This window comes from Podarcis cretensis (genome assembly GCF_951804945.1).
Source record: "Podarcis cretensis genome assembly, chromosome: 10".
NCBI classification, from domain to species: domain Eukaryota; kingdom Metazoa; phylum Chordata; class Lepidosauria; order Squamata; family Lacertidae; genus Podarcis; species Podarcis cretensis.
The window spans coordinates 12,414,989-12,441,554 of NC_137179.1; the positions used below are offsets into that span (position 1 = coordinate 12,414,989).

Sequence of the window (26,566 nt, forward strand, 5' to 3'; positions counted from 1 at the left end):
CACGAGGAGGCAATAATTAGAATTTCTACACCTGTCTCCAGCTGCCATTTATCACCAGGCAAGCCTCAAGGAGTTTTGGAGCAAGGCGCCATTGGTACATCAATGACATGAACTTCTGTCTCTCCATAATATCTGTCCTAAAGCGGACTTCCGGGTTGGCGCCATCGCCGAATGGCGGACTCCCTCCGAGCTTCGGAGGGAGCCTGCTCGGCAGGGGCTGGGTTCTACCGCGCCGGCGACGCGGGGACCCTCAAAAACCATGGGCGCTGAAACCCATGGGCATGGTGACTTGGCGGGCACCGTTTGCGTCCCCCCCGACCTGCGAAGGAGCCTTTTTAAAGGCTGCGGAGCGGGTGACGGGGGGGTGGTGGTGCTGTGAGTCTGCTTCCCCCGCCGAGCGAAGCCGCATGCCATTCGACGGAGAGCGCTGACTTCTTCCATTGAAAATTTGGACTTTAAAAGAATAACCCGTGAGTAATTGGAACTTGGATTAAAAAAGGGGAAAAATTCTTTTTAAATTCGGAGCGAGCGGGGGAGGTGCAAAAAGGAAGTCAGCCTCCCCCCTGTTGTAGAGGAGCTAAAGCAAAGGATTTGACAACTAAGATCGAGTGCAACCTTTTTTTGATAAAATTATTAACTTCGCGATGGAAAATTATAAGACTGGGCTGGAGGAGAAAAGTGGAATGTGAATTAAAAGGCAACCCCCCCCCCCGGAAACCCCGGGAGCGATCCGTAAGAGCGCCGGGAGAGGAGAAATAGAGGTTTTGACAGCTGTCAAAGGAGCTGCCAAAGCGGAAGAACAAAAAGAGAACTTTGTTACGAGGACTTTGCTGGTCACATTTGTTACAAATTGGATATAAGTTGTTTAAAACAAGGAATAATAAGTTACTTTGACTGTTGGGTGTGATCGGGAAGGAAACTGAGTTATTATAATCCCTCTAGAGGAGCTGTGGGACACTACAAGTATTGTTGGCATCGAATTTGAATAGGACTTTTTATCTCCTGGGAAACTGCAGAAATGGAACACTATTTTGTCTACAGAGGTCTACACACTAAAGGAGACAATAGATTTATCTATTGAAGAATGGAAGGGACTTGACGTAATGTTTTGTTCCTGAATAACAAAGCCTCTGCAGAGGAATTAGAAGCTTTTTGGAATTAGAACATTTGTGCAGGAGAGCAGGAAAAAAAAAAAAAGAGGAGGAGAGAGAACAACAAGAACAACAAGAATAACAAGAACTGGACAAAGTTGGAAGATAGACTCCTTCCAAGATTGGACATGTGAAATCAAAGATGACCAAAAGACGGCAAAGACTAATAAAAAGACGGCAAAGCGGACTGGTGAAGGACTGTGGTTTAGATGTGGGAACTCCAGGATGACAGTAGATATTGACGGACATTGGGAACGCAACCGGGAAAGGGGGGAGGGAAATTTGGAACCCAAAGGGTGTTAAATTACATTTTATTCTTTTTTCTATTTTTCTGTTTATTTCAATCTGTATTGCATATTAAAGAGGGGAACTTGTGGAAGGGAACAGGTCGATTTTAGGGGATGGGAAAATATTTTTTAAATTGGGTCAATGATAAATAATTTTAAAATTTGGGGTAAGAATTTGTTGAATCTATTTGAAAGAATTGGAATACAAGAGGGGGAGGGGAGGGGAAGTCCTGGAAAGATGCCAATGAAAATTAGGTTTTAAATTTGGATGTTTTTCTTTTTCTGTTATATTTGAAAATCTTTAATAAATATTATTTAAAAAAAAATAAAAATAAAAATATCTGTCCTAAAGCACCAGGAACACAACCCTGGGGCCACTTTGGACTCACAGCTGTCCATGGAGGCGCAGGTTAATTCTGTACCCAGGGTGGCTGCCTACCAGCTCCATCTGATACACCAGCTGAGACCCTCCCTGCCCACAGACTGCCTTGCCAGAGTGGTGCATGTTCTGGTTATCCCCCACTTGGACTACTGCAATGTGCTCTAGGTGGGGCAGATTTTTGAAAGTCTGCACCCAAAAAAGTAACGTATGAATAGGACAACCAAAAGACTGCAGGCACATGGATCATGCAGAGGGGCAGGGTTGGGCGCAGCTCCTCATCAAGTACACACCTGACCACAAACCCAGAGTTGTTGCCAACATAACTTGTGGAACGGCTCTCTGAAACATCAATCAGCCAAATGATTCCATTGCAGGCTGGACTCTTGTTTTTAATTGCATGTGTTGATAGGGGCAAACTAGTATTGCATCTGCCCCCGATATACACACCTAGACCTCCTGGCAATGACTTGACCATGTTCTTCAACTGGGCAATCTCCAGAGCTTCCCAAAGCGTATCATCCGTACATTTGCACTCTGGATCCAAATTAAAGCTAAAGAAAGGGAAATGTAGAAATGCTCAGAGTCTGTTGCTGGATACATTGCCTAGTTAAATCCTGGCTGGACTGCTCATCCGTTCAGTGAGCACATGCTTATTCTGTTACATATCTATCCTGTTGTTCTTCTGTCATAGATCTGGATTTGTGATAATGTGGTTCCAGACCCAGATCTGCTTAGCTTCAGCAAAGTGGTGGCCTCATGTGACTTTAGACCGTATACTAGTGCCCCTTTTATTTGAATCTCCTCTTTCACATGGCACATTCTTCCCAGAGTGAGAGAATTAGCAGAGTGGGAGAGAAAGCAGGAAAGGACACAAGCAAACCTGAAGCCCAACATAAACATATCTAAAGCCATCAAACATTTCCTCTCTTCCTCCTGCCCTATGCCAGTCTGGGAACGTATATCAATGTGGAGAGTGCGACACAAGATCATTCATATTCTCCAACAAAATAAACATATTTTGTGCCCAAAGAACCAAATTCTAACCCCTTCCCAAATAATTTGTATATGGCACAGATTTTGTTCATTATAGATTCGTTGCTGCTGTTGCTTTCTTTTTTTAAAAAATTATTAAAGATTTTCTTAGTTTACAAAAGTACGTGCATTGCCTCTTTTTTCAGGTAATAATAATAATAATAATAATAATAATAATAATAATAATAATAATAATAAATTATTTATACCCCGCCCATCTGGCTGGGTTTCTCCAGCCACTCTGGGCAGCTTCCAACAGAATTTTAAAATACAATAACCTATTAAACATTAAAAGCTTCCCTAAACAGGGCGGCCTTCAGATGTCTTCTAAAAATTTGGTAGTTGTTTTTCTCTTTGACATCTGGTGGGAGGGCGTTCCACAGGGCGGGTGCCACTACCAAGAAGGCCCCTAACCCTAACCCTCTGCCTGGTTCCCTGTAACTTGGCTTCTTGCAGCGAGGGAACCGCCAGAAGGCCCTTGGCACTGGACCTCAGCGTCCGGGCAGAACGATGGGGGTGGAGACGCTCCTTCAGGTGTCCTGGACCTTCAAATATACTGGTTGTGAGAACCTGACTTTGGGACGTCCTCTCCCATCTCCACCAACAGCTTTTAGGCAGACGTAAATATCTCCAAGTCCACCCCAACCAATGTTCCATCAGTCTGTCATAGTCTCTGAGAAAAGTGAGTCACAATAGGAGACTCAGAATCGTAGTCGAGTGCGTATGGGGAACACTTCCTGATTTAAGGACCCCAGTTCCAGTTAATAGGACTGGCCTGAAATAGATAGCCTTTGCTTTCTCACTGAGCATCGCCACGTAGGGGAACTTTTGAGTATTAGGTATCCTGATTCAGGGCCTGTGTGGTATGTTCCACGCAATTCTGAACTGGTTTGCAAGTGTGCTTTGCGCATGCCTGTTTGGTGGTCAAATCCACAAGTGAAAAGGTTCAAAGGCAACAGCTGCCCTAGCTGTGCTTGGGGAAGACTCGGTTGAGTCCCACCCAAAGATTGCGCCAACATTCTCTGAAATCCCCACTATGCAAAATTCTGGGTGCACAGCAACACCGCAGCTCACCAGCCAAGGGAACTGCAAGAGGAGGCGTTTGTGCTTACCGAATGGAACCACTGAATAATATGGGATCCTGCAGGATTATGGATAGCCTTGAGCGCAACATATCCAGGGGTATCTTTGAAATGTCGATCCCATCGATAACAATCTTGCCTGTTTGGAACAACAGAAAACACAACAAGTGAGGTGCTCAGTGATGTAAATAAAGCCTACAAAAAGGCAGAAAGGAACCTGGAAACAACCTCAAATGTCTGTTGAGTCACAGATAATAATAATAATAATAATAATAATAATAATAATAATAATAATAATTTATTTATACCCCACCCATCTGGCTGAGTTTCCCCAGCCACTCTATGGTTTGGGGACAGAGGTCTAGGGTCCTATTCAGAGGAATGAGCGGGAGGAGTGGGCGATGCAGCAGGCTTGGTGTTATAATGTTTTGGAGCAATATACTTGATGTTAGAATTCCTTCTCCATGATTGCAGTCATGGGATTTTTGTCTATCACATGACAGTATATGTTTTGATTCCACAAAGTGGGAAGTGAGGGAGACAGGATGTTTGTGTTACTGTGTTCCGTGAAGTGGGACTATTGTCCTTTGTTCTTTTTCTTTCTGCTGTCTGATGCTAGAGAGAGAGGGAGTCATGTTGCAGTACTCCGTGTGTGTTTATATGTAAATAAAGTAGATTAGCCAAAATGCTGAGTTGCTGGGGTCTGTTACGCTTGATGTGCAAACTCTGCGGATCCCTAAGTGTGCCGGTGTCGGTTGGCATTGGTCGCTGTGATGTTCGGGCAGAAGAAAGCTTTTGAAGCTCTCAAACGATCGACCAGGAGGGAGAGAACATGCCAGTTGGGCATGTGTCTCTGCCAGGATCCTACTCAAGTGCAGGCTGAACTCCTGGCACTTGGCCACTAAAGTTATCTTGGGCTAGTTACTGCACCTGCATGGCCTCATCTTCTGTTCTGTCTCAGACTATACAGTAGCCTTTCCCCTCTCCATACATTTTGGACTACAACTTGCATCACCCCCGACCGTTTGGCATGCTAGTTGGGGCTCATGGGAGTTGGAGTCCGAAGCATTTGGAGAGACAGCAAGCTAGGAAAGAGTCAGTTCTAGAGTGAGGGGGTGTTGGTAGCTGGGTTTTACCAAGGCAGAGTTTAGAACGCAGATCTTTCCTGATGCTGCTGCTTCATAGATTCATCTCTCTCCAGTTCAAATACAATGTTTATTCTCATCTGTCACTCCCAGCTGCACATCCTGGGAACTGCATACACATTCATCTCCATTCCTTTTGTCCTTTCTGATGTAAGTGCAATAGTTTGAACCCCAAGCCCAAATGACAGGTGCATAAGAGTGGTTGAAATATAAAGCAGCAATTGATTAATTAGCCAGTAATAGGGGTGGCGCTGTGGGTTAACCACTGAGCCTAGGACTTGCCGATCAGAAGGTCGGCGGTTCGAATCCCCGCAACGAGGTGAGCTCCTGTTGCTCAGTCCCTGCTCCTGTCCACCTAGCAGTTCGAAAGCACGTCATAGTGCAAGTAGATAAATAGGTACCACTCCAGCGGGAAGGTAAACGGCGTTGCCGTGCGCTGCTCTGGTTTGCCAGAAGCGGCTTAGTCATGCTGGCCACATGACCTGGAAGCTGTACTTCAGCTTCCTCAGCCAATAAAGCGAGATGAGGGCCGCAACCCCAGAGTCGGCCATGACTGGACCTAATGGCCAGGGGTCCCTTTACCTTTACCTTAGGGGCACTTAATAGGAGGAGGCAGCAAACATGTTGGCTGGGAACATGCTGAGAATCAACAACGCTGAATACCGCAAGGCACTGAAGTAGCCCAAATGTATTTCGTTGCTTGCACTTGAAAGAGTGTGCTTTTTAGAGTCATAATATCATGACTCATGAGCCTGCAATACAAGGTCTTTTCTGATCAGCTAGCTTGCTTCTTAAATCTTAAGCTAAGCTCTGCTAGACCAAACACAGCTATCCATCAGCCCTAAATGAACATACCGGTGTGGGGGGTGGCCCTAAGGAAGAGCAGCAAAATGTGTGGGTCACTTCTGGATCCAGAGTCTTGGTCAGCCTATAGAGGCACCTACCCTTTACTGATCTGACCCAGCCTGATGGAGAATTATTGACTGACCCTCGCTCCTTTGCTCCCTCCCCCCGCTTTCTCCCATTCTCTTTTGTTCTTCCCATAAAGGAAATATTTTGATTCCGTGGTGCATGATTAACGACGCTACTGAAGGGATAATTTACGACGTGCTGGACACGGGGGCAGAGAAAAAGCAGCACCTAATGTAGCTGTCACTACAGGAGGCTGATCTAACTCAGCCATGAAATAGGATATGGCCCTTTTGCGTTTTGGCTCTTCCTTTTAGAAGATTGGCTGCATAAGCCTTCAGCTGCAAGGAGAGGAGAGAATAGCTTGGAACAAATGCTTAGTGGCAGTGTTATGTACTAACCCTGGAACCTAGAACAATAGGCAGGTAAAAGTAAAGGTAAAGGGACCCCTGACCATTAGGTCCAGTCATGGCCGACTCTGGGGTTGCGGCGCTCATCTCGCTTTACTGGCCGAGGGAGCCGGCGTACAGCTTCCGGGTCATGTGGCCAGCATGACCAAGCCGCTCTGGCGAACCAGAGCAGCGCATGAAAACGCCGTTTACCTTCCCGCCAGAGTGGTACCTATTTATCTACTTGCACTTTGACGTGCTTTCGAAGTACTAGGTTGGCAGGAGCAGGGACCGAGCAACAGGAGCTCACCCCGTCGCAGGGATTCGAACCGCCGACCTTCTGATTGGCAAGTCCTAGGCTCTGTGGTTTAACCCACAATGATCCTAGAATGCAACAACTGATTGGCTTGCAGGAGAAGACCAATCAGGTTCCAGGAAGAAGTTAATCAGCCTATTAGGCTGGTAGGGTCATAGAATGCAACAACTGATTGGCCAGCAGGAAAAGACCAATCAGGCTCCAGGAGGGAAGCAGAATCAGCCAATCAGACGGGACTCATTGTGTAAATAATGTATATAAAAGCCTGAGGTTTGGGGGGCAATTCAATCACTGTTTTACAAGCTGCAATAAAGAGCATGAAATTACTACAGGACTCAGAGTATATTTCAGGCAGTAAAGATGAGGCGTTAAAATGGGCTAGGTTAGGGACGTGGGTGGCACTGTGGGTTAAATCACAGAGCCTAGGATTTGCCGATCAGAAGGTCGGCAGTTTGAATGCCCGTGACGGGGTGAGCTCCCATTGCTCGGTCCCTGCTCCTGCCAACCTAGCAGTTCAAAAGCACGTTAAAGAGCAAGTAGATAAATAGGTACAGCTCCATCAAGAAGGTAAACGGCATTTCTGTGCGCTGCTCTGGTTCGCCAGAAGCTGCTTTGTCATGCTGGCCACATGACCCGGAAGCTGTATTCCGACTCCTTCGGTCAATAAAGCGAGATGAGCGCCACAACCCCAGAGTCGGTCACGACTGGACCTAATGGTCAGGGGTCCCTTTACCTTTAACTATGGTCCACTGCAGGGGACTGGACTAGATGATCCTCAGGATCCCTTCCAACTCTACAGTTCTATGGCTCTATGGCTGCTTAGTTGCATTTGGTTTGGTAATTCACAGGTGGCACAAACAATATTAAGAAGAGACCAGGTACTCACCATCAAATATGTCTACCATTCTGAAGAAGGCCAGGGACAATGATGATTTTCCGCTGCCAGTGCGACCGCAAATCCCAACCTGAAAGAGAAGGTTTGTTGTGGCTTTTCTTGAGCATCGCTGGAGGGTTGGGGAAGGATACCACAGCGAGCAAATCCACACAACCATCCCCAAAAAAGTCCATGATGTTTTTTCTTTAACTTCCAGAGATGGAGAAACACTTCATGCACGTTGAGTTTTAAGGTGAGCTTTGGCAGTGGAGCGGTTGTGGACACTCGGCAAGAGACAGATACGGGGTAGTGTTAAATTAAATTAATTAAAGTTCCATCAAAGTTTGGAAGATAATCCAGATTTTTCAAGACTTGTTTGAACGGAATGAATTATGAACCACACTTGGCCAGTATGCAGCAATAGTTCAAGTTAAATATATTCCTATTCAAGAAAGGAATTGGTTGGTTGGATTTAGTTCCTTGAGACAGCTACCGGTAGGGTTTGGGCCTATTTAAAATTGGCATACATACATACATACATATATATATATATATATATATATATATATATAATTTCACATCTGTGACAATGGTCATCCTTCATTAACTTTATGGTAGAGAGAGTATAATTATTTAAGTCTGAATACTGTAAACCGCCCTGAGATCCGTGGATGAAAGGTGGTATAAAATTTTAATAAATATATAAATTTATGAAACCTTCTGGCCTGGTTTGATGTAAGCTTTGACGTGCTTGAGAACAGGCTTCAGGTTGTTTTCATATCGGACGCACAGATTTTCAATCTTGATTTCCCCTTCTTGCGGCCAGTCTTTGGGGACCTGAGAAACATCTGGAAAATGAATGGAGTCGTTGACCGTCAGTGCTTGGAAGCCTTATCTATGCGATCAGTTAGCATGCAAGCGCAATATTGTTTTGCTCTCTGGCTCATATGCATGTACAAGATAAAGACATTCATCTAAGTGAAAGATGAGCAAAATATACAACCAAAGAGCCTCCAACTGGATTAGAGGCTCTTGACTCCGTTATGCTTCATCTTAAGATAGAACAGCAGTGTAAAGACTGTATACATTAGGTGATATCCAAGTCATAGTCAAAGAAAACCAACTAAAATCAATAGGCTTCATTTCAGCAGGTCTACCATGATTTAGAATCATAGAATCGTAGAGGTGGAAGAGGCCCAGGGGTCATCTGGTCCAACCCCTACAATGCAGGAATCTCAACTAAAGCATCCATGACAGATGGCCATCCAACCTCTGCTTAAAGACTTCTATGGAAGGAGAGTCCATAACCTCCCCGGGGAGACCATTCCACTGTCAAATAGCTCTTACTGTCAGAAAGTTCTGATGTTTAGTCAGAATCTCCTTTCTTGTAACTTGAAGCCATTAGTTTGGGTCCTACCCTCTGGGGCAGGAGAAAGCCACTTCTGCCCTTCGGAGGAGGTGGAGTTGCGGGCATCACGCGTTATTGGGGGGATTCCTGGCCGCATCACCTCCTGGCCAGCCAATCAGCTGGCTCTGGGGGCATGGCCTGCCCTATTTAAAGCAGAATGCGGCTGGAGATCTCCCTCTTTGCCAGCTGTTCCTGGTATAGTTCTGTAGATGGAAGAGGGGAGGTAGCGCCATCACCTGCCCTGCATATGGAAGGGTAGTCCGATAAAGGATTCCAGGGGGCGTGGCCATGTCCAAAGCCTGGGGAGGTGAGGGCCTAAGGCACGCCCCCTATCGGTGACCCTGGGGGAGTTCCTAGTTGATGTGCATCAGCAGGACTCCCCCTACTGGTGGTTAACCCTTCTCAGACTTCAAGCAGACAGGCTGAAGCCGGATATAGTTGGTTAGGACCAATGCCTAAGCCAATACCGCTCATCACCTGTAACCAATAAAGTTGTGGCCTTATTTAGTCCGTTAACCTTAATAATTGTGTCATGTGTCATTATTTCCACTGAGGAGGCAGGAACTCACCACGCAAAACACGCTTGCTCCATCTTTCATGTGACAGCCCTTGAGATATCTGAAGATGGCTATCATATCTCCTATCAGTCTCCTCTTTTCCAGGCTAAACATACCCAGCTCCTTCAACCATTCCTCATAAAGCTTGATTTCCAGACCCTGGGTCATCTTGGTTGCCCTCCTCTGCACACGTTCCAGCTTGTCAATATCCTTAGTTGGGTATCACTTACTTATGAGTAAATCAAGGAATGGGACCACACCGACTGCTCCACCTTCTGAGCATAACCTTTGAAAGAGCCTATAAATGTAGGAAGGAACTGGAAAAGTGTTGGCAATCAAGTCAGGTTCCTGATTGCACAAACAGAGCCAGTTCACATAGTTTTTACAGGTGTGTGCTCTTTCAGAAGTTATAGTGCATGTATCTATGGGGCAGAAGTGATGTCAGCAGGCATGAAGAACAGGACTGTAAGCATTTTGGCATACCCATGGTGCCTTCGTAGTTCTCTGACTCCATGTTGAGAAAACTGTTCACTTTCTTTACCGCACTCATTTGCACTTCTAAGTCGGCCAGGTTTCTCACCACCCAGTTCAAATAATTGGTGATCTGAAATGATACAATAGGATAATTTCAGGGGATGGAAACGGGCCACTAGTTGTACAGTGTGACGGAGTGAGGCTTCATTCATCCACGCATCATTTTCGAAAGTCAGAACAGTGCTGACAGAGTCGCCGTTTTAAAATGGTAGCCGGATAAGCAGAACCAGTGATTGTGAAGATTTATACCATTGGGTTTACTCTGACTATTGTTACTAGTTTAATTTGTGTACTGCGGTTCCTCCTAAAGGATATATCCAAATGCTTAAACAATACAATTCAAAACAAAAGTTGAAAACCTATTAAAAGCATGTAAAAACAATTAAAAACCGTGTATTTTATTCTGTGAACCGCCCTGAGATCTTGTGGTGAAGGACAGTAGATAAATGTAATAAAAAATAATAGCATAGAAACATTTAAAAGTATAACCTTGTAAGATTTCCAGGTTGATGGACTATATGGAATTGACGGAAAGGACTGGCAGAATCCGAAACCAGGGAGAGGAGTTGATGGAAGAAGATTGGAAAACTTAAAGTTTATATATAGAAATATCGCAAAATTAATGAGTGATAGAAAAATGATGGATTGATATTTTATGGATTTAGCAGAAATGTTATAAGGAGTTAAACACATACAAGCATTTTAGTTTTAATGTTAAAATAAGGTTAAAAAAAAGGGGGGAAATTTGGTGAAAGGCGGGAAAGTAAAGTTACATTATATTGAGATAAATTACAGAACAAAAATTGGAAAAGATGGAAAGGATTTGCTGAAATAGATAATCGAATTAGAATACAAAAAAGGGAGGTGTGAGGAGGTCAAGGAAATAAGCGAATGAAAAATAAGTTGGGAAGATTAGTTGTGTTTTTTGTTTTTTGTCCCTTTTTTGTTTTTTTTCCTCTTGTTGTGATGTGTTGTTTTGTTTTTGTTTGGTGTTATTGTTTTTACTTTTGCTTTTTGTAATCCTTGAAAATTTTAATAAATATTATTTTTTTAAAAAAAATAAAATAAAAGTATAACCTCGTAGCACCCTGCGTACAGTGGCTTGATTTAGGTGTCACCAATGGCCATTCACAAGCTGTCTGAGCCTCATCTCCAGCATCAAGTTGAACAGAGTCTGCTGCTGCTCCTGGCTCTTGTCACTGCTTGCACACCTGGGCAGGTGTGCAAGGCTATGACAAGAAGCAGGGGCTTGGGGTGGAAGGTTCGCAGGCTGTGAGGGACTTGCTCACAAATTTATTGACAGCTGCACAAAGTATGATAGCTAGGAGCAAGTGGAAGGGGCAAGCAGGAGATAAAATGGAAGAAGGTATAAAGAGGCGATATAACTACGGTGGACGCTCGGGTTGTGAACGTGATCCGTGTGGGAGGCATGTTCACAACCCACAACGCCACATCTGCGCATGCGCAGGTCGTGATTTGACGCATGCGCAAAGTGCGATTTAGTGCTTCTGCACATGCGCGAGCACCGAAACCCGGAAGTAACCCGTTTCAGTACTTCCGGGTTCAGCGCGGTGCACAACCCAAAAACCATAGCTGTCAACTTTTCTCTTTTCTTGCGAGGAATCATAATCGGAATAAGGGGATTTCCCTTTAAAAAAGGGAAATGTTGACAGCTATGCCAAAAACGCGCAACCTGAAGCATCTGTAAGCCAAGGTATGACTGTATTAACGTTCAGTTAGAATGTGCCATTAAGGGAATATGCAGAAGAAATGATTTTGAGGAGAAGATGTTTATAGAGTTTGTACTGTTAAAACGGAAAGGGGTCAAACCATCGCAAGAGGTGTTGAAATATTGGGAGGTTGGATAGTTACAATGGAGAGGTCTCGGTGGTGGCGTGCATATTTTTATTTTTATTTATTTATGATTATTACTTCCATCAAAATAAAAAATAAAATTTAAAGGAGGAAGAGGAGGAGAAGGGGCTACAGGCTTGGGGTGGGAGGGGCTGCTCAGGCAGTTTTCAGAAGAGATAGAAGTTATCCCTTCCTCCTCCAACTTTTCTACTCCCTTCCCTCCTATCTCTTCCCTCTGCTAAAGTTTAGACTGCAAATTCCTCAGGCTGTGGAGGGACCTGCTTTTCCTTTGCTGTAAGGCACTGCGGGGGATTGGACTAGAGAACCCTTGGGGTCATAGCTGTCAACGTTTCCCTTTTTTTAAGGGAAATTCCCTTATTCCGAATAGGATTCCTCGCAAGAAAAGGGAAAAGTTGACAGCTATGCTTGGGGTCCCTGCCAACTCTACAATTCTGTGTACAGCAAGGATGAGTGACTGTGCTACTATGAAAGAGAGGCAAATTTCATCAGTTGATTTTTGCCTAAATATCCAGCCTGCCTTTCAAGCTGAGCTGTCCTGTAAAGGTTCCTTACAACAACGGTTCAGAATAAATTAAGATATTTTAGAAAGTGAAATGAGGTTTTGCTTTTGCTTTTGTTTTGTTTTTTAAAAGGACAGTAAAGTGGATCCCCTGTCGAAAGCTGGATTTGGGAAGGCTAAAGTCCTTGCATGCACTTTCTTTGGGATCACTCAGGGCCTGGGAATCTCAGTGACTTTGTTATGATTATTTCCAATTGGCTCGTAAAGCCAGAAGCTGATCCAAGTCATTCCAAACTCCCTCAGCCCTGGCTTGAATCCATAACTTGCAAGATTGTTTCTGTCAATATTGAGAGTGTTGGGAAGTGAACCATGTACGGGTTTTATTTTTATTCTTTTAACGGTGGCTGTGAACCCAGCGGATTGGTTTTTGAGTGTGCAAGGCACCGGCAGATTCTGCTGTGCAAAGTGCACCAAAACAAGTGGGATCTGTACTGGCTCCTGCAGAGCTTCTCGTTCAGTTTGGTGCAGCTTTCATCAAAATGAACTGCGCCCAAGTGCTGTAAACCTCTGTACGTACCGTTAATGCATAGAGGAGACCCAAGCCCACAAGGCCAGACTTTGGACCATCATATGGAGAAATGGAAGCCACAGCTGCAGTGAGAACAATGAACGCCCCCAGATAATCCTGCAGAGAGAAAACAAAACACAAAAGGTGAGGGGCAGATTTATGCTACAGTTCAGTTAAATTAAAGTTCACTGAATTAGTTCAAAAATCTCTAACAACACCTGAAAGCAGGTCCTATAATTGCTGGGTGGACTGTACGTATATCAAGATCATTTTGGGGTAGAACTTTGAACAACTTCCGATTCATCTTCAAATTAATTCTCTTCTATGTGGGCTAGACTTAGACTTTTCAGTTTCTTTGGTAGGGAAAATAAATGCTTCCTTAGACATCTTAAGTATGTTTTATACTTCAGCACAGCGGCTTGTAGCATTTGAAAAGCCGACCCAAATTTTTTTTAGCTGATTTGGATGAACTTGAATTGAACTGTGAACTGAATGCAAATCCAACTAGTTCATTTTGTAAAAGAACAGAACATGAACTGCTACCAGCTCCTTTTTGGGCACGTTGAACCAGAACAAGAACTAGTTCTTTTTTTTAAAAAAAAAAAAAAGAACTTTTCAAGCTCTAAGTGGATCCAATACATCGATTTCACATTTCTTTGCTTAACATTCAGCCTGCCTTACAAAGGACTACTGCACCTTTACTTATTGTACAGCAGAAGGGATTTCAGCAGGGGGAGCAGGAGTGTGACTGAGGTTTTCAGCAACTGCTGTGCCTTTAAGTGCAGAGGTAGCAAATGTGGTGCCGCCAGATATTGCAGGAATACAGTTCCTAGCATTCTGCAGATGCCTGGGCAAAGAATGTGTTTGTGTGTGTGCGCACGCGTGTGTGCATGCATGCATGCGTGTGCATGTCCGTGTTACAACCCTCTGGTGGAATCTGTGAGGGATGGATACAGAACCAGTGACTCCCAAATTTGTTGGACTATAACTCCCATCACCCCTGATCAGTGGCCATGCGGGCTGGGGTTGATAGGAGCAGGAGTCCAGCATCTGCAGGAGATGGGTTTTCTCCCCTCAAATCTTTTTCCCTGTGCTGTGTTGGTGGGCTGATCTAAATCACCCATAGAAGGTGCCACTAGGAGAAATTTATGGACACAAAAAACCTGTCGTCCCCCCCCCCTCCCATGGTTCATAGTGGCAGCGGCGGTGGGGAGGGTTAAGTCAGGCACAATGGGGAAAAGCTAGTACAGGCCTTCATCCAAATCCTCAGTCCCTCATGGCTACTTTTACAAGACGAAAGTTATGGCTTTGGTGTTCAAATCACAGAACTCCAATTTAACACATAACAGGGGTCACCAGACTTTCTGAGCTCGTGGGAACTTTTGGGATTCTGAGGGCATCCCATCCAAACTTTAGTTGTTGTTTTCCGCTGGGTACCGTAACTCTCCCCGCCCCCAGGCAACATAAGGAGAGAAAGCACACATACAGATAATTCCTCCTACACAACACACACACACACCATCACAAATTCACAAGGGGGTCTGCTTAAAAGTTGGATCCAGCAGAACTAAAAGGGATCCTCTTCAATTTGCATGTTTTACACAGTGTCTAAGGGACACAGGTGGCGCTGTGGGTTAAACCACAGAGCCTGGGACTTGCCGATCAGAAGGTAGGTCAGCGGTTCAAATCCCCACGACGGGGTGAGCTCCCGTTGCTTGCTCCCTGCTCCTGCCAACCTAGCAGTTCGAAAGCATGTCAAAGTGCAAGTAGATAAATAGGTACCGCTCCGGTGGGAAGGTAAACGGCGTTTTTGTGTGCTGCTCTGGTTCGCCAGAAGTGGCTTAGTCATGCTGGCCACATGACCTGGAAGCTGTACGCCGGCTCCCTCAGCCTATAGAGCGAGATGAACCCCAGAGTTGGTTACGACTGGACCTAATGGTCAGGGGTCCCTTTAACTTTTAGGGGTGGGGAAGAGGTAGCCACCCTCAACACAGGCGCCACATTGGCAAGCAGGGGTGTATAGTTTGGCCCTCAGCAGTCCTGTGCCATTCAATGGCTCTAGCACAGGCATAGGCAAACTCGGCCCTCCAGATGTTTTGGGACTACAACTCCCACCATCCCTAGCTAACAGCACCAGTGGTCATGGATGATGGGAATTGTAGTCCCAAAACATCTGTAGGGCCGAGTTTGCCTATGCCTGCTCTAACAAAGTACTCCAGCCTGCAGCAGGTCTTGAACTGGTGACCGAAAGAACTCAGGAGGGTTTTCAGCCTGTGTGCTACTACCCATCTCTGGTCAGATTTGGGAAAACAGCAAAGAAGCCTCTGAAAATCAATAGTTCAGGTGATATTCCTCAACTCAAAGCTTCTGGCTTCTTTTATGGCCTTGCGTGTACATCCAGGGGCAGCATAGTTGGGGGTCACCTCACCAGGTGAGCTGGGAGGACACACACTCATTCTCCTCTGTATAGCTGGATTGCGGGGGGGGGGGGGTGAGTATAATCCAGCCCAGCCTAGCCCAACTCAGATTCTCTTCTGAATGACCATCACTCGCAGCAGCAGCAAATGAAGAAGTTTCTTGGCTTCATCGAAGAGAAAACTCAACAGAAATAACAATGAGCTATTTTAAGGACTGGCGTATATGAAAGTGTGGGTGTTTCGTAGCCAGATGTGTTCCAGTTATAATTCTTTGCCCAGCATTTCACATCAAACAAAAGTTAACTGCTGGGTTCTAAGGTTTCAAAACCGTGGCAGGGATGCAGGCGTACGTACCGTCCTGACCTCCAACCATCTGTTGGCAGCCGACAGGAACAAGTATGCGATGTTGTTTGTGTCCGTCAGTTCCAGCATTCGCTGTTTAAATCTGGGTTCGTGCCTGCGAAAGACAAAGGGAATCTTACGTTAGCAACTCGCAATCCTGATGATACAACGCACAAAGCACAGGTTGCAGAATCTCAGGAAGTCGGACCTCAACATTCAGATCAGCTAAATTTGAGTAAGAGTGTGCCAAGTTGCCAGGTGCCTTTTGAGGATCAGGAACCAGAATACAAGTGTCCCACTCCTTTGCTCACATTTGTCCCTTTTTCTTAGGTTGCCATGTTTCTAGAAGTAAAATTCAGGACACAAAAGTTATTGAGCTTTTTTGGGAAATGAAACTCAGAGTTGTTCCCCACCCCCCAGACACTGTTTTCACTGGTTTAATCTCAGCAACCTTTCCTCTTCTGAGTTCTCCCCTGCCCTTCCCTCCTTCTATTTTCTTCCCCCAACTTCATCAAAACATTCAACCTGATCCAAATCATAAAGCTAAAAGGAAAAGTGGGATAGAGTGTCGCTTTTCTAACTTCCTCCTTTAGCTCTATGCACAAACTAGACTGCTTCCTATGCGTCATGCATTAATTCAGTAGTTCGCAAACTTTTTTCTCTGGGCCACACTTTTGGAATAAAAATTTGCTCATGCAACCCAAATTTTTTTTCTTGATAAGAAATACATCAGAAAACAAAAAGACACAACTCTTAGCAGTGCTTGATTTGTAACATAGAACACAACTACTTTATAATATGACCATGGGACGTCCAGGAAGTACAGAACAAAGCAGCTACGTAAGAAGATGAATCATTCCCAAAATATCATTGTCCTTGAATCTTCCCACCACACTTGCCATTCTCTCCTGCCACACCAATGTGGCACATCACACCCTTTGAGAACCACTGAACTAACTGGAATCAGTCAAGTACAGTGGTTGCGAATGGGATCCATTCCAGAGGCCCATTCGCAACATGAAAATAACGCAATCCGCAGCAGCGCATCTGCACACACGCGAGTTACGATTTGCCACTTCTGCACATGCGCATGATGTCATTTTGCGCTTCTGCGCATGCGAGAGTGGTGAAACCCTGAAGGAACCCATTCCGGTACTTCTGGGTCACCGCGGGACATAACCTGAAATAACATAATATGAAGCAAACGTAACGTAAAAGTGTGGGGAGAATCTTTACCTGATGCCTAATTCAGAAGCACAGGCATCATTGATCTCTTTTGGGAGAGTTTTTCAGAGGCAAGGAGCCACCACACAATTGGCCCAAAGCCCAACTTATTCCCAGTGTCACCCAGAGCAGGTCCCCGGTTCAAGATCGAAGTCAGGGATGGGGAACATCTGTGAACTTTCAGATGTTATTGATACACCTAGAAGTCAGGGAAGATGGGATTCACAGACCAGCCATGTATGGAGGCCAGTCATTCTGTCCCTGCTTTAAGTGAACAGACTGTTCAGTCAGCATAGCATGAGACTCTTAATCTCAGGGTCATGGATTCGAAGCCCATGTTGGACAAAAGATTCCTGCAATGCAGGGGGTTGGAATAGATGGTCCTCCTGGTTGCTTCCAACTCTACAATTCTACGGTTCTATGACAGGTTCATACAGGAGAACAGCCCTTCAGAAACCAGTCCATCAACTTGTCCTCTCTGACCTACCAGGCAGGTACTGATAATATGAAATCCCATGAGTGGGAGGAGAAGAACTCAGAAAACACCCCTCCATTTATACATCCTCCCTTGTCCTTATCCCGTCCAACGTACTGGCTATCTGATGAAGACCAATCACAAAATGCCATTATCCCAGAAGATGGGAGGAGATTGGGTTTTATGCTTTGGTCAACATTTAGTAAGGCATGCTTTTGATGCTCTTTTTGGACTCTGTGTGCTGGCTGGCCATCTTTTAACTCGAGCCAGGTGTTTACATAACTACCAAGTCTCCCTCCCTCCCTCCCAAAAACTAGCTCAGAGACATTTCATCATGATGCATACATTTCTCCATTAGGGGGAAGGAAAGAAACCCAGTATTGCTTCAGCTTGGAGTGCAGCAACGCTGCTACAGTGATGTTTAGAAGAAATTGTAAATATTGGCAGGAGGCTGACTGTACTGTATAAACGTTACTGTTGTACTTCTGCTCTGGTCAAAAGAGATGAACTGCTCTTTGCTGGTTTATTATAAATTGCAGGAATGCAGCGCTTGTGGTGCATTTTTGTTTAATTTCATTTTGCTTTTTGCAAACTTGGGAGCCAAGAACGGTTTTTACCAAAAGAATAGCCTGATTAACAATAGCAACTGATCCAGTTTAGGATACAGTGGAACTCGGAAAGGGGAAGTTGTGCTCTGTTTGAGTAAGCCTTGATTGGTACCAAGATGGGTCAGAAAAATGTCACTATGAAAAGAAGCACAATTTACATTTGCACAATGCAACAAAAAAACAAAGCACCCAGTGACAAAATAAGAAAACTGGAGCACAGAAAAGCCATGCAGAATATAGGAACACTCAACAAAAGGCCTGGTAATGAGATGCATCTTGAGTAATTGATGAACGGCATACATTTTGACATGAAGCCTACCCAACGCATCATAAAATCCCCAGATGCACAGCACTGAAATGATTTGAATGATTGCTAGTAGATACTGGCTTAATGTGGCAAAGCTGTACTCGGTCTTAGAAAGCCTTGGTCTGTATATTCCTGCAGGTTTATCCCTGGGGTTGGCCATTTGGCCATTGCAGAAATAGAGCTTCAGATCTCAAGAGGTTGTAAGAGACAGCAACATATGTACCTGAGAGCACTTATTTTGCTTTTCCTGCCAGGGTGATTATTGAATTGACAAACCTGCCCTGGTCTTCGTTATCAATAAGAGTGTAATTCCTAGATGCTGTCGGACTACAACTTCCATCATTCCTAGCCAGCTTGGCCAGTGGTCAGAGATTATGGAAGTTGTGGTCCAAGAATAGCTGGACACCCAAGGTTGAAAAAGGCTGGTGTAAAGCGTCTCAGTTGTTGTTTTGGATGGGGGGGGGGAGTAAAGGGACTTATGTGACTCACAATCAGTGCTTTTTTTCTTGGGGACTCAAGAGCATGCTGCACCGGCGCCTATTTTCTAGAAGAAAAGCAGCATTCCTCACAACTCTTATGAGTAATGTGTCTGTGCTCTGTTCACACTTTACATCGCTAGGCGCAGTGCTTTTTTTCCTGGGGGGATGCATACCCCTAAACATTTTGTGAATCTAAGTTTGGCTTCATTGAGGGGCAGTATTTCAATATGAATAGGAAAATGAGAGTACAGTCATACCTTGAGTTACAGACACATCAGGTTACATTTTTTCTGGTTACAGACCACCAAAACCCATAAGTACCGGAATGGGTTACTTCCGGGTATCGGCGGTCAAACATGCGCAGAAGCGCTAAATCGCGCTTTGCGCATGCACAGAAGCACCGAATAGCAACCCACGCATGTGCAGACGTGCCGCTGCGGGTTGCGGACATGTCTCCCGCACGGATCACGTTCGCAACCCAAGCATCCACTGTACCCCTAAATATTTTTTAAGGGAAAAAAGCACTGGCTAGGTGTATACTTTAAAACTGGGGTGGGGAAACTCAAGGCCAGACACAGCCCTCTAGGTCTCTCTCTTTGGCCCCCTAGACTCTCCAGGGGATACCTCCTTCTTAGCAGGGACGCCGACTTGGACCCCACACTGTGCGTGCCCCATTACATCGTTGTGGCGATGTAATGACGTTGTGATGTGGCGTGATATACAGAAGGAAATGCAGCCCCCAGACTGCAAAACATTCCCGAGCCCTGTACAGACTGAATCCTGTGATGTGTGAACAAATGTTGGCAAGTCTGCAAAACTTTGTAGTGCTGGAGAGTGGGTAAGAAAGTAATTGCCTGGTTATTAAATTTATGTGCCCTGCTTCTACTGAGGATCACAGAACAGTTCACAAAAATGAAGGTTCAAAAATACAAAGAGTAAGAAAGAAAGATCTTGCTGAATCTGTTTCAGCAATGGGATAAAAGGGCGGTATGCCTACAACAAAAGCAGCAATGTCACTATGAGCGAACTATTTTTCTCTCTCCGAAAAGCTATTGTCTGTCTCCCGCTTTGGAGAGCTTCTCTTTGGCAGCTACAATTCCCTTCCCTCCCCCTCCCCCCCCCCCACCACACACACAATGGAAACTCTGACACACTCAATCTGCATCTTTTCATCTGCCTCCAGCTCCTTCTTCTGCACATTCTTCAACTTTTTATCCTGTTCAGATGACGAACAAAAAGGTCACCCAAATCCCAGTCTACTTGGCCTGTACAACGTTGCGGTTAAGTAGTCCAGGGAGCTCATGACTGCATGAGGGGTACATAATGAACTCAGAACAAAGGGAGGCAACTATCACGCTTATCTGGGGGGGGGGGGACTTTGGTTCTGGGATGGAAGAAAATTGGTTAGTTGCTGGAAGAAAGCATGGATGGAATGGAATCTTAGGAAATTAAGGTGAGACAGACCCAAGACGGAGGATTTTTTTTAAAGTTTGCAGTTCAAAATCTAGCTTGCCACACACCATCTAAAAATATTGGTCAGGATGAGAGGAATTCCATAGATAAGGATGGAGCAGAGATTTGGTTTGATCTGCATTTTAATGCAAGCCTCCTTAATTCACATTTCCCGAAACCAAAACGCAACTTACCGTATTTTTTGCTCCATAAGACACACTTTTTTCCCTCTTAAAATCTAAGGGGAAATGTCTGTGCGTCTTATGGAGCGAATGTGTGGTCCCTGGGGCGGGGGGAGGGGGGGAACCCGGGTTTCCCCTGCCAGCCCTGACCTGCTTTTTGGGGCTGGGGGTGAGGGAAACCCAGGCTTCCCCCACCAGCCCTGACAAGCTCCTGAGCAGCTCTGGGGTAGCCCGAGAAGCCTCCGCAGGGCAGCGGGGAGCCTTCATCCCACTGCCCTGAGGAGGCTTCGTGCGGCTATCCCTGGCTTTTGCCGGAGTTGGGGGAAGGGACAGAGTGAGGCTCTCTCATTTCCCCCTCCTCCCGCAAAAGCCCCCAAGAGCCGCATATTTTTTTTTCTTGAATTCCCCCCCCCAAAAAAAAAAGTAGGTGTGCCTTATGGTCAGGTGCGCCTTATGGAGCAAAAAATACAGTATCCATCAAAACACATGCTTTCCAAAAAAATTGCATCTCAGTTCTCCACCCAGACATAAGTATAAAAATGCATATATTGTTGAGAACAAAGCAACAATGCTTGCACTGTTACCTGAACCAATGCAGGTGCGGATAGTCAGAAAGGCAACCTATTCTTCCTCCTCACTAATTCCTTCTCTTTTAGTAACTGCTTGTTGGTAGAGTAGATCACTTCCTCTCAGGCTTAACTCGCAAGGCAGCAGAGGTTTAGGATCTCCTAGATAGCCTACCTTCCCAGGTTGACGAGCTCCAACTGCCCCTCACTTCCCTCTACACCAGCCTTTCTCAACCTGTGGGTCCCCAGATGTTGTTGAACTACAACTCCCATTACCCCTAGCTAGCAAGGCCAGAGCTCAGGGATGATGAGAGTTGTAGTCCAACAACATCTGGGGACCCACAGGTTGAGAACCGCTGCTCTACACCATATGCAGAAACTGCCTTCTTGACCAATGGACCCACCGTTGGTCTTGTCTGCTCACCTGGCTTAGCCAGCCAGTCAAAGCCGTTTCCCAGGGTGTGGCCGCTGCCACATGCTGACAACTTCTAGGAGCCCCAGGTGAGAGCTGAGTGCAGGGTGGGGACCAAAGGTGGACAAACAACCCCAGAAGGAGCATGATGTGCCCCCTACCAAAGCTAATAGCCCTTCCCTAACACCCCATACACTCCAAATTGTTTATATATAATGTTTTAGGAGCTTGTCCTACACTCAAGTAGGACCCTGGCAGAGACACATGCCCGACTGGCATGTTTTCTCCCTCCTGGTTGATCGTTCAGGAGCTTCAAAAGCTTTCTTCTGCCCGAACATCACAGCGAATGATGCCAACAGACACCGGCGCACTTAGGGATCTGCAGAGTCTTCTCAGTTGCGTAACAGACCTCAGCAACTCAGCATTTTGGCTAATCTACTTTATTTACATATAAACACACACGGAGCACTGCAACATGGCTCCCTCTCTCTCTAGCATCAGACAGCAAAGAGAGAAAGAACAAAGGACAATAGTCCCACTTCACGGAACACAGTAACACAAACATCCTGTCTCTGTCACTTCCCGCTCTGTGGAGTCAAAACATACACCGCCATGTGATAGACAACAATCCCATGACTGCAATCATGGAGCAGGAATTCTAACATAATGTGTGTATAAGGAGAAATGTGCCGCAAAAAAAGAAATCTGTTGCGATGCAGACATTGAAAATAGGAGAAACCAAAATGGGCAGATTCATCTATCCCTATGCATAACTACTTATGATATCCAATGAAACTTTGCATTGGCATTGCAGGAACACCAGACCACCACGCCACATGGCAAACCACTTCGCTAGATTTTTAGGTCTACTGTTGAGAGGGGGAAAGTAAAAAAAAAATGCTTTCTGCAAAAAAAGGGGTACACAGTTTGCACACACATCCCCCAAAATTTGGCAGTTTGTAAGTTTGACCCAGCCTTCGTCTGACCCAGGGGCAGTGGCGGAGCTTCATGCTCCGGCACCGGGGGGTGGAGAGCAGGCGGGGTCGGGGCTGGCACACGTCCTGAGGGCGTGGCTTGCAGCCCTCAGAGATGTGGCTTGTGTCCTGGGAGCATGGCATGCTGCCTGCAGGGGCGGGGTGCCCAGTGCGGGTGGGGTGATAGCCGCGATGGCACCCCACCGGGATCGCGCTGCCGGGGGCAGTGAGCTCCCCCCATACTCCTCTTCCTCTGCCAATGACCAGGGGAAGCCAACATGCTGCCCTCCAGAAATGATAAGGCTATGAGTCCCATCGTTCCTGCCCACTGAGCATCCTGGCTGAGGCTGATGGGAGTTGTAGTCCAGTGGCACCTGCAGGCTGCCATGTTGTCTACATCACTGTTTCCCAAACTTGGGCCTCCAGCTGTTTTTGAACTACAATTCCCATCATCCCTGACCACTGGTCTTGCTAGCTAGGGATGATGGGAGTTGTAGTCCAAAAACAGCTGGAGGCCCAAGGTTGGGAAACACTGGTCTACATTAAGCAGACAGGGGGTTCTGCTCTGGCTTCTGTCTGTGCTGCCTATGGATTGCCTTCGCCTCTCACTTGGCAGGAGCCTGGCCTGCAAACAGCCAGTTGGCAGCTGAACCGATCGAGCTTCTCAGGGTCTCTTTAACCAGCACCCACTATAAAGGGAAGTTCTTGTTTACAAACCTGAATGCTCTGATGGTAGTGAGGCCTTCCGCCGTCTCTGAAAAGTGGCAGAGGAGAGGCAGCTGCGTGCTGTCATCAAGTTCCTGAAGGTCCCTGTCATCAGTTGAAAGAAGGTGCGTAAATAGCAAAGAACAGATTGTGGAAATTGAAACGGGAAACACAAAACGAAAGAACAGCAGCAAATGGCAAACAACCTCACTCTTTTAAAGCAGGAACCCTGTTTCAACCTGAGGGCCACAATTTGTCCTGGGAACCCTCCCAGGGGGCACAAACCAAGGGTGCATATGCCCAAAAATAGGTGTGGCCACTCTCCATTCAAGGACACCTACCAGCCGGGTGAAGTCACTAGAGCAGCCTTTCTCAACCTGTGGGTCCCCAGATGTTGTTGGACTACAACTCCCATCATCCCTAGCTAGCAAAGCCAGAGCTCAGGGATGATGGGAGTTGTAGTCCAACAACATCTGGGGACCCACAGGTTGAGAACCTCTGCACTAGAGGGTCACATAGAGCAGGGTCAGTGAATTATGTGGGCGGAAAGGGGGTGTGGTGGACTGGGCAGGATCCTGATGGCTGGGTAGAGAGGTCCAGAGGGCCACATTCAGTCCTTGGCCCTGTGGTTTTCCACCCTTGATTTAAAATTTGCTTCTGCTTAATTGGTGGCAGCTACAAGCATCAGAATTATAATGGAAAACATCAATAGCTATGGACTATATTTGGGGTGGTTGTTTTTGTTTTAAACCTACTTGGATGCAACTCTGAAGTATTTCTGGATGAAATAGAAGGCTATCCCCAGGGGCACGAGAGCGACCACGAACCACGGTGTGGCATACGAAATGATTCCGATGGCAGACAGGCAGAGCAACGTGGACCGTGAGAGGGACTCCAGAGTCGGGGGGATGTGCTGTGCCAAAGATAATTTGCAAGCGTTAGATTAGGCCAACATCCACTAAAAGTTTGTTTATTCACTGTTTCATTTATAGCATTCTTCCTTCATAGAATTTGAGGTGGCCTGCTTCTTCATCTATTTTGACTGTATCAATGCTGCCTTTAGGTAAAAACTCCCAAGGCGGCATAAAATGCAACTGCAAGATTCCGCTACGCTCTTCGAACACTGGCCAGACACAGACCTCATTAGCTAACATCTGGCATCTTCAGATTTGGGGGCACAGGAACTCAAAAGACTGGATAGCACACTTGGTTAGAGTGTGGCACTGACAAACACCAAGGTTGTGGGATTGGATATCCATAAAAGACAGATGCATATTCTTGTATTGCAGGGAGTTGAACTAGGTCAGCCTTTCTCAACCTGTGGGTCCCCAGATGTTGTTGAACTACAACTCCCATCACCCTTAGCTAGCAAGGCCAGAACTCAGGGATTATGGGAGTCATAGTCCAACAACATCTGGGGACCCACAGGTTGAGAACCACTGAACTAGGTGGTCCTCAGGGTACCTTCCAACTCTATGATTCTATGAGAAAACTATCTTACTGTTTGTGCATGCACTTCCATTTTCACTATCCTCCTGTTTTCACCCCCTATTTCTCTGGCAGCAAGTCCCACAGGTAATAGCTGCAATGAGGAGTTCCCTCATCAGGAACTACCTCGCACAACGGTGGGTGCTTGCTGTCACTGCCCATCAGCTGAGCCACACTTTGATAGCTTGCAGATGCGGTCTGAACCCAGACCTGTGAATGGACTTGGAAGGGGTTTGCTGCAACGGCCCCCTTTGAACTTTAGACAAATGCCAGTCGTCTCTGGTCCCACATATTTTGGCCTGTGGGAATAAAGGCTCTGGACCACCTGATGAGATCAATGAGCTTACCTGATCAATGATATTTGTGTCAGCAGAAAAGCGGTTGAGAATCAGCCCCAAGGGTGTTGTGTCAAAGAATCTATCAGATGGCAAAAATATATAAACAAAGGAGAAGAAGAAGAAGAAGAAGAAGAAGAAGAAGAAGAAGAGGAGGAGGAGGAGGAGGAGGAGGAGGAGGAGATCAGTGCTCATATTCTTCTGCTTCCTGAATTATTCCCATATAAAGTACTAGGCGATCCAAGCTGGACTCAAGGCACCTTGACCCAAATACCATCATGGCAACTTTGAGCTGAGGGTGCTTAGGGCCTGATCTCCACTGAGCTGCAGCGCCACCTATGTAATGGCGAGAGTGGGTACTGCAGCGCATCAGCCCAGCCAGGCCAGGTGACTTGAGAAGCCAATAGGAGCCTGCCTGGCTCTATAAAATTACTGCTCCAGGCGCAGTTCTTCAGTCTGAGCAAACACCTTTTTGTGAGGAGTTGCTGAAAAGCCTCACCTCTTTAGCAATTTGATCACAAGTCCTGTGTTATCTGCCTATGGGTCCTAAAGGTGACTCGTTTCATTTTCACGGTACCTGATTGGTCCAAGGATGATCTTGTTGAGGAGATCGTGGTGAAGGTTCTTAGCTGCTGTCAGGCCCATCCATTCAACAGTCAAAGACGTAACCAGGCAAAGGACAATCCCTGCGCCACTAAGGATGCTGAACACAGCCACGTAGCAAGTCTATTGAAACAAGGGCAGGAAGAAGAAGAAGAGTTTGGATTTGATATCCCGCTTTATCACTACCCGAAGGAGTCTCCTTTCCCTTCCTCCCCCAAAACAAACACTCTGTGAGGTGAGTGGGGCTGAAAGGCTTCAGAGAAGTGTGACTGGCCCAAGGTCACCCAGCAGCTGCATGTGGAGGAGCGGAGACACGAACCCAGTTCACCAGATTACGAGACTACCGCTCCTAACCACTGCACCACACTGGAAGAAGACAGGTTTCTCATCCTGGGAAGTAGGGTATGCATTGAAGCAGAGCATGCAATCTGGCATGCATTGAAGGCGGAATCTATCAAATGCACACTTTCCAAAACAATATGTCAACTGAAATTTTGAAATTCTGAAATGGTCTGAATTTTTCGATGTAGTACACCAACCAAACACAGTTTGCAAAAAAACATAAATTAGGGGAAAATTGCTTGCAAAAATGTGTACATTATTCAAAACTGCATATAAACATGTTTTATAATCAAAATAATACAATAACATTATAATTATAAATTTGCATTAAAATCCTCATGAATTTTCAGGAAAGTTTGTTTAAAAATAATAATGTGCAAAATGCAGAGACATGAAGTTAAGACTGGAAAAATGAGAAACAAAGAGATTCAACACTGACAGAGCCTTCAGCCCCTACTGGGAAACAACTTAATTTTCCTTTGATTATGAAGCACCCTCAAAGACATGCTTAGTTTTGCGGTGCAGTCCAGCTGGTGGGTCATAGTTCCAAAGACTTCTGTTTTAGGACTCTGTGCACTTCCTATTCAAATTAACTGAATGTTTTTATAGCACTTTGGGGGAAAGAACGAAGTTTTCTGGTCTCCTGT

The 26,566-nt window shown here is 45.8% G+C and overlaps 1 protein-coding gene and 1 long non-coding RNA gene across 10 annotated transcripts in view; one reads left to right on the top strand and one right to left on the bottom strand.

Moving 5' to 3' along the window:
- ABCC9 (ATP binding cassette subfamily C member 9) overlaps nucleotides 1-26,566 on the bottom strand; it is an 87,044-nt gene that overhangs the window by 6,130 nt on the left and 54,348 nt on the right. For all 9 annotated transcript variants that reach the window (XM_079992143.1, XM_079992146.1, XM_079992141.1 and 6 more), the window contains 11 exons: nucleotides 25,552-25,700; nucleotides 24,987-25,056; nucleotides 23,907-24,064; nucleotides 23,164-23,256; nucleotides 15,780-15,882; nucleotides 13,018-13,125; nucleotides 10,016-10,136; nucleotides 8,285-8,415; nucleotides 7,580-7,658; nucleotides 3,965-4,073; nucleotides 2,268-2,371 (listed from right to left, as the gene is read on the bottom strand). In XM_079992143.1, the coding sequence (XP_079848269.1) occupies nucleotides 2,268-2,371; nucleotides 3,965-4,073; nucleotides 7,580-7,658; nucleotides 8,285-8,415; nucleotides 10,016-10,136; nucleotides 13,018-13,125; nucleotides 15,780-15,882; nucleotides 23,164-23,256; nucleotides 23,907-24,064; nucleotides 24,987-25,056; nucleotides 25,552-25,700 (1,225 nt within the window). The remainder of the gene's footprint in view (nucleotides 1-2,267; nucleotides 2,372-3,964; nucleotides 4,074-7,579; nucleotides 7,659-8,284; nucleotides 8,416-10,015; nucleotides 10,137-13,017; nucleotides 13,126-15,779; nucleotides 15,883-23,163; nucleotides 23,257-23,906; nucleotides 24,065-24,986; nucleotides 25,057-25,551; nucleotides 25,701-26,566) is intronic.
- LOC307225409 lies at nucleotides 6,759-7,020 on the top strand. The gene is made up of 2 exons (XR_013842983.1): nucleotides 6,759-6,805; nucleotides 6,892-7,020. It is a non-coding gene; the product is annotated as an uncharacterized lncRNA (long non-coding RNA).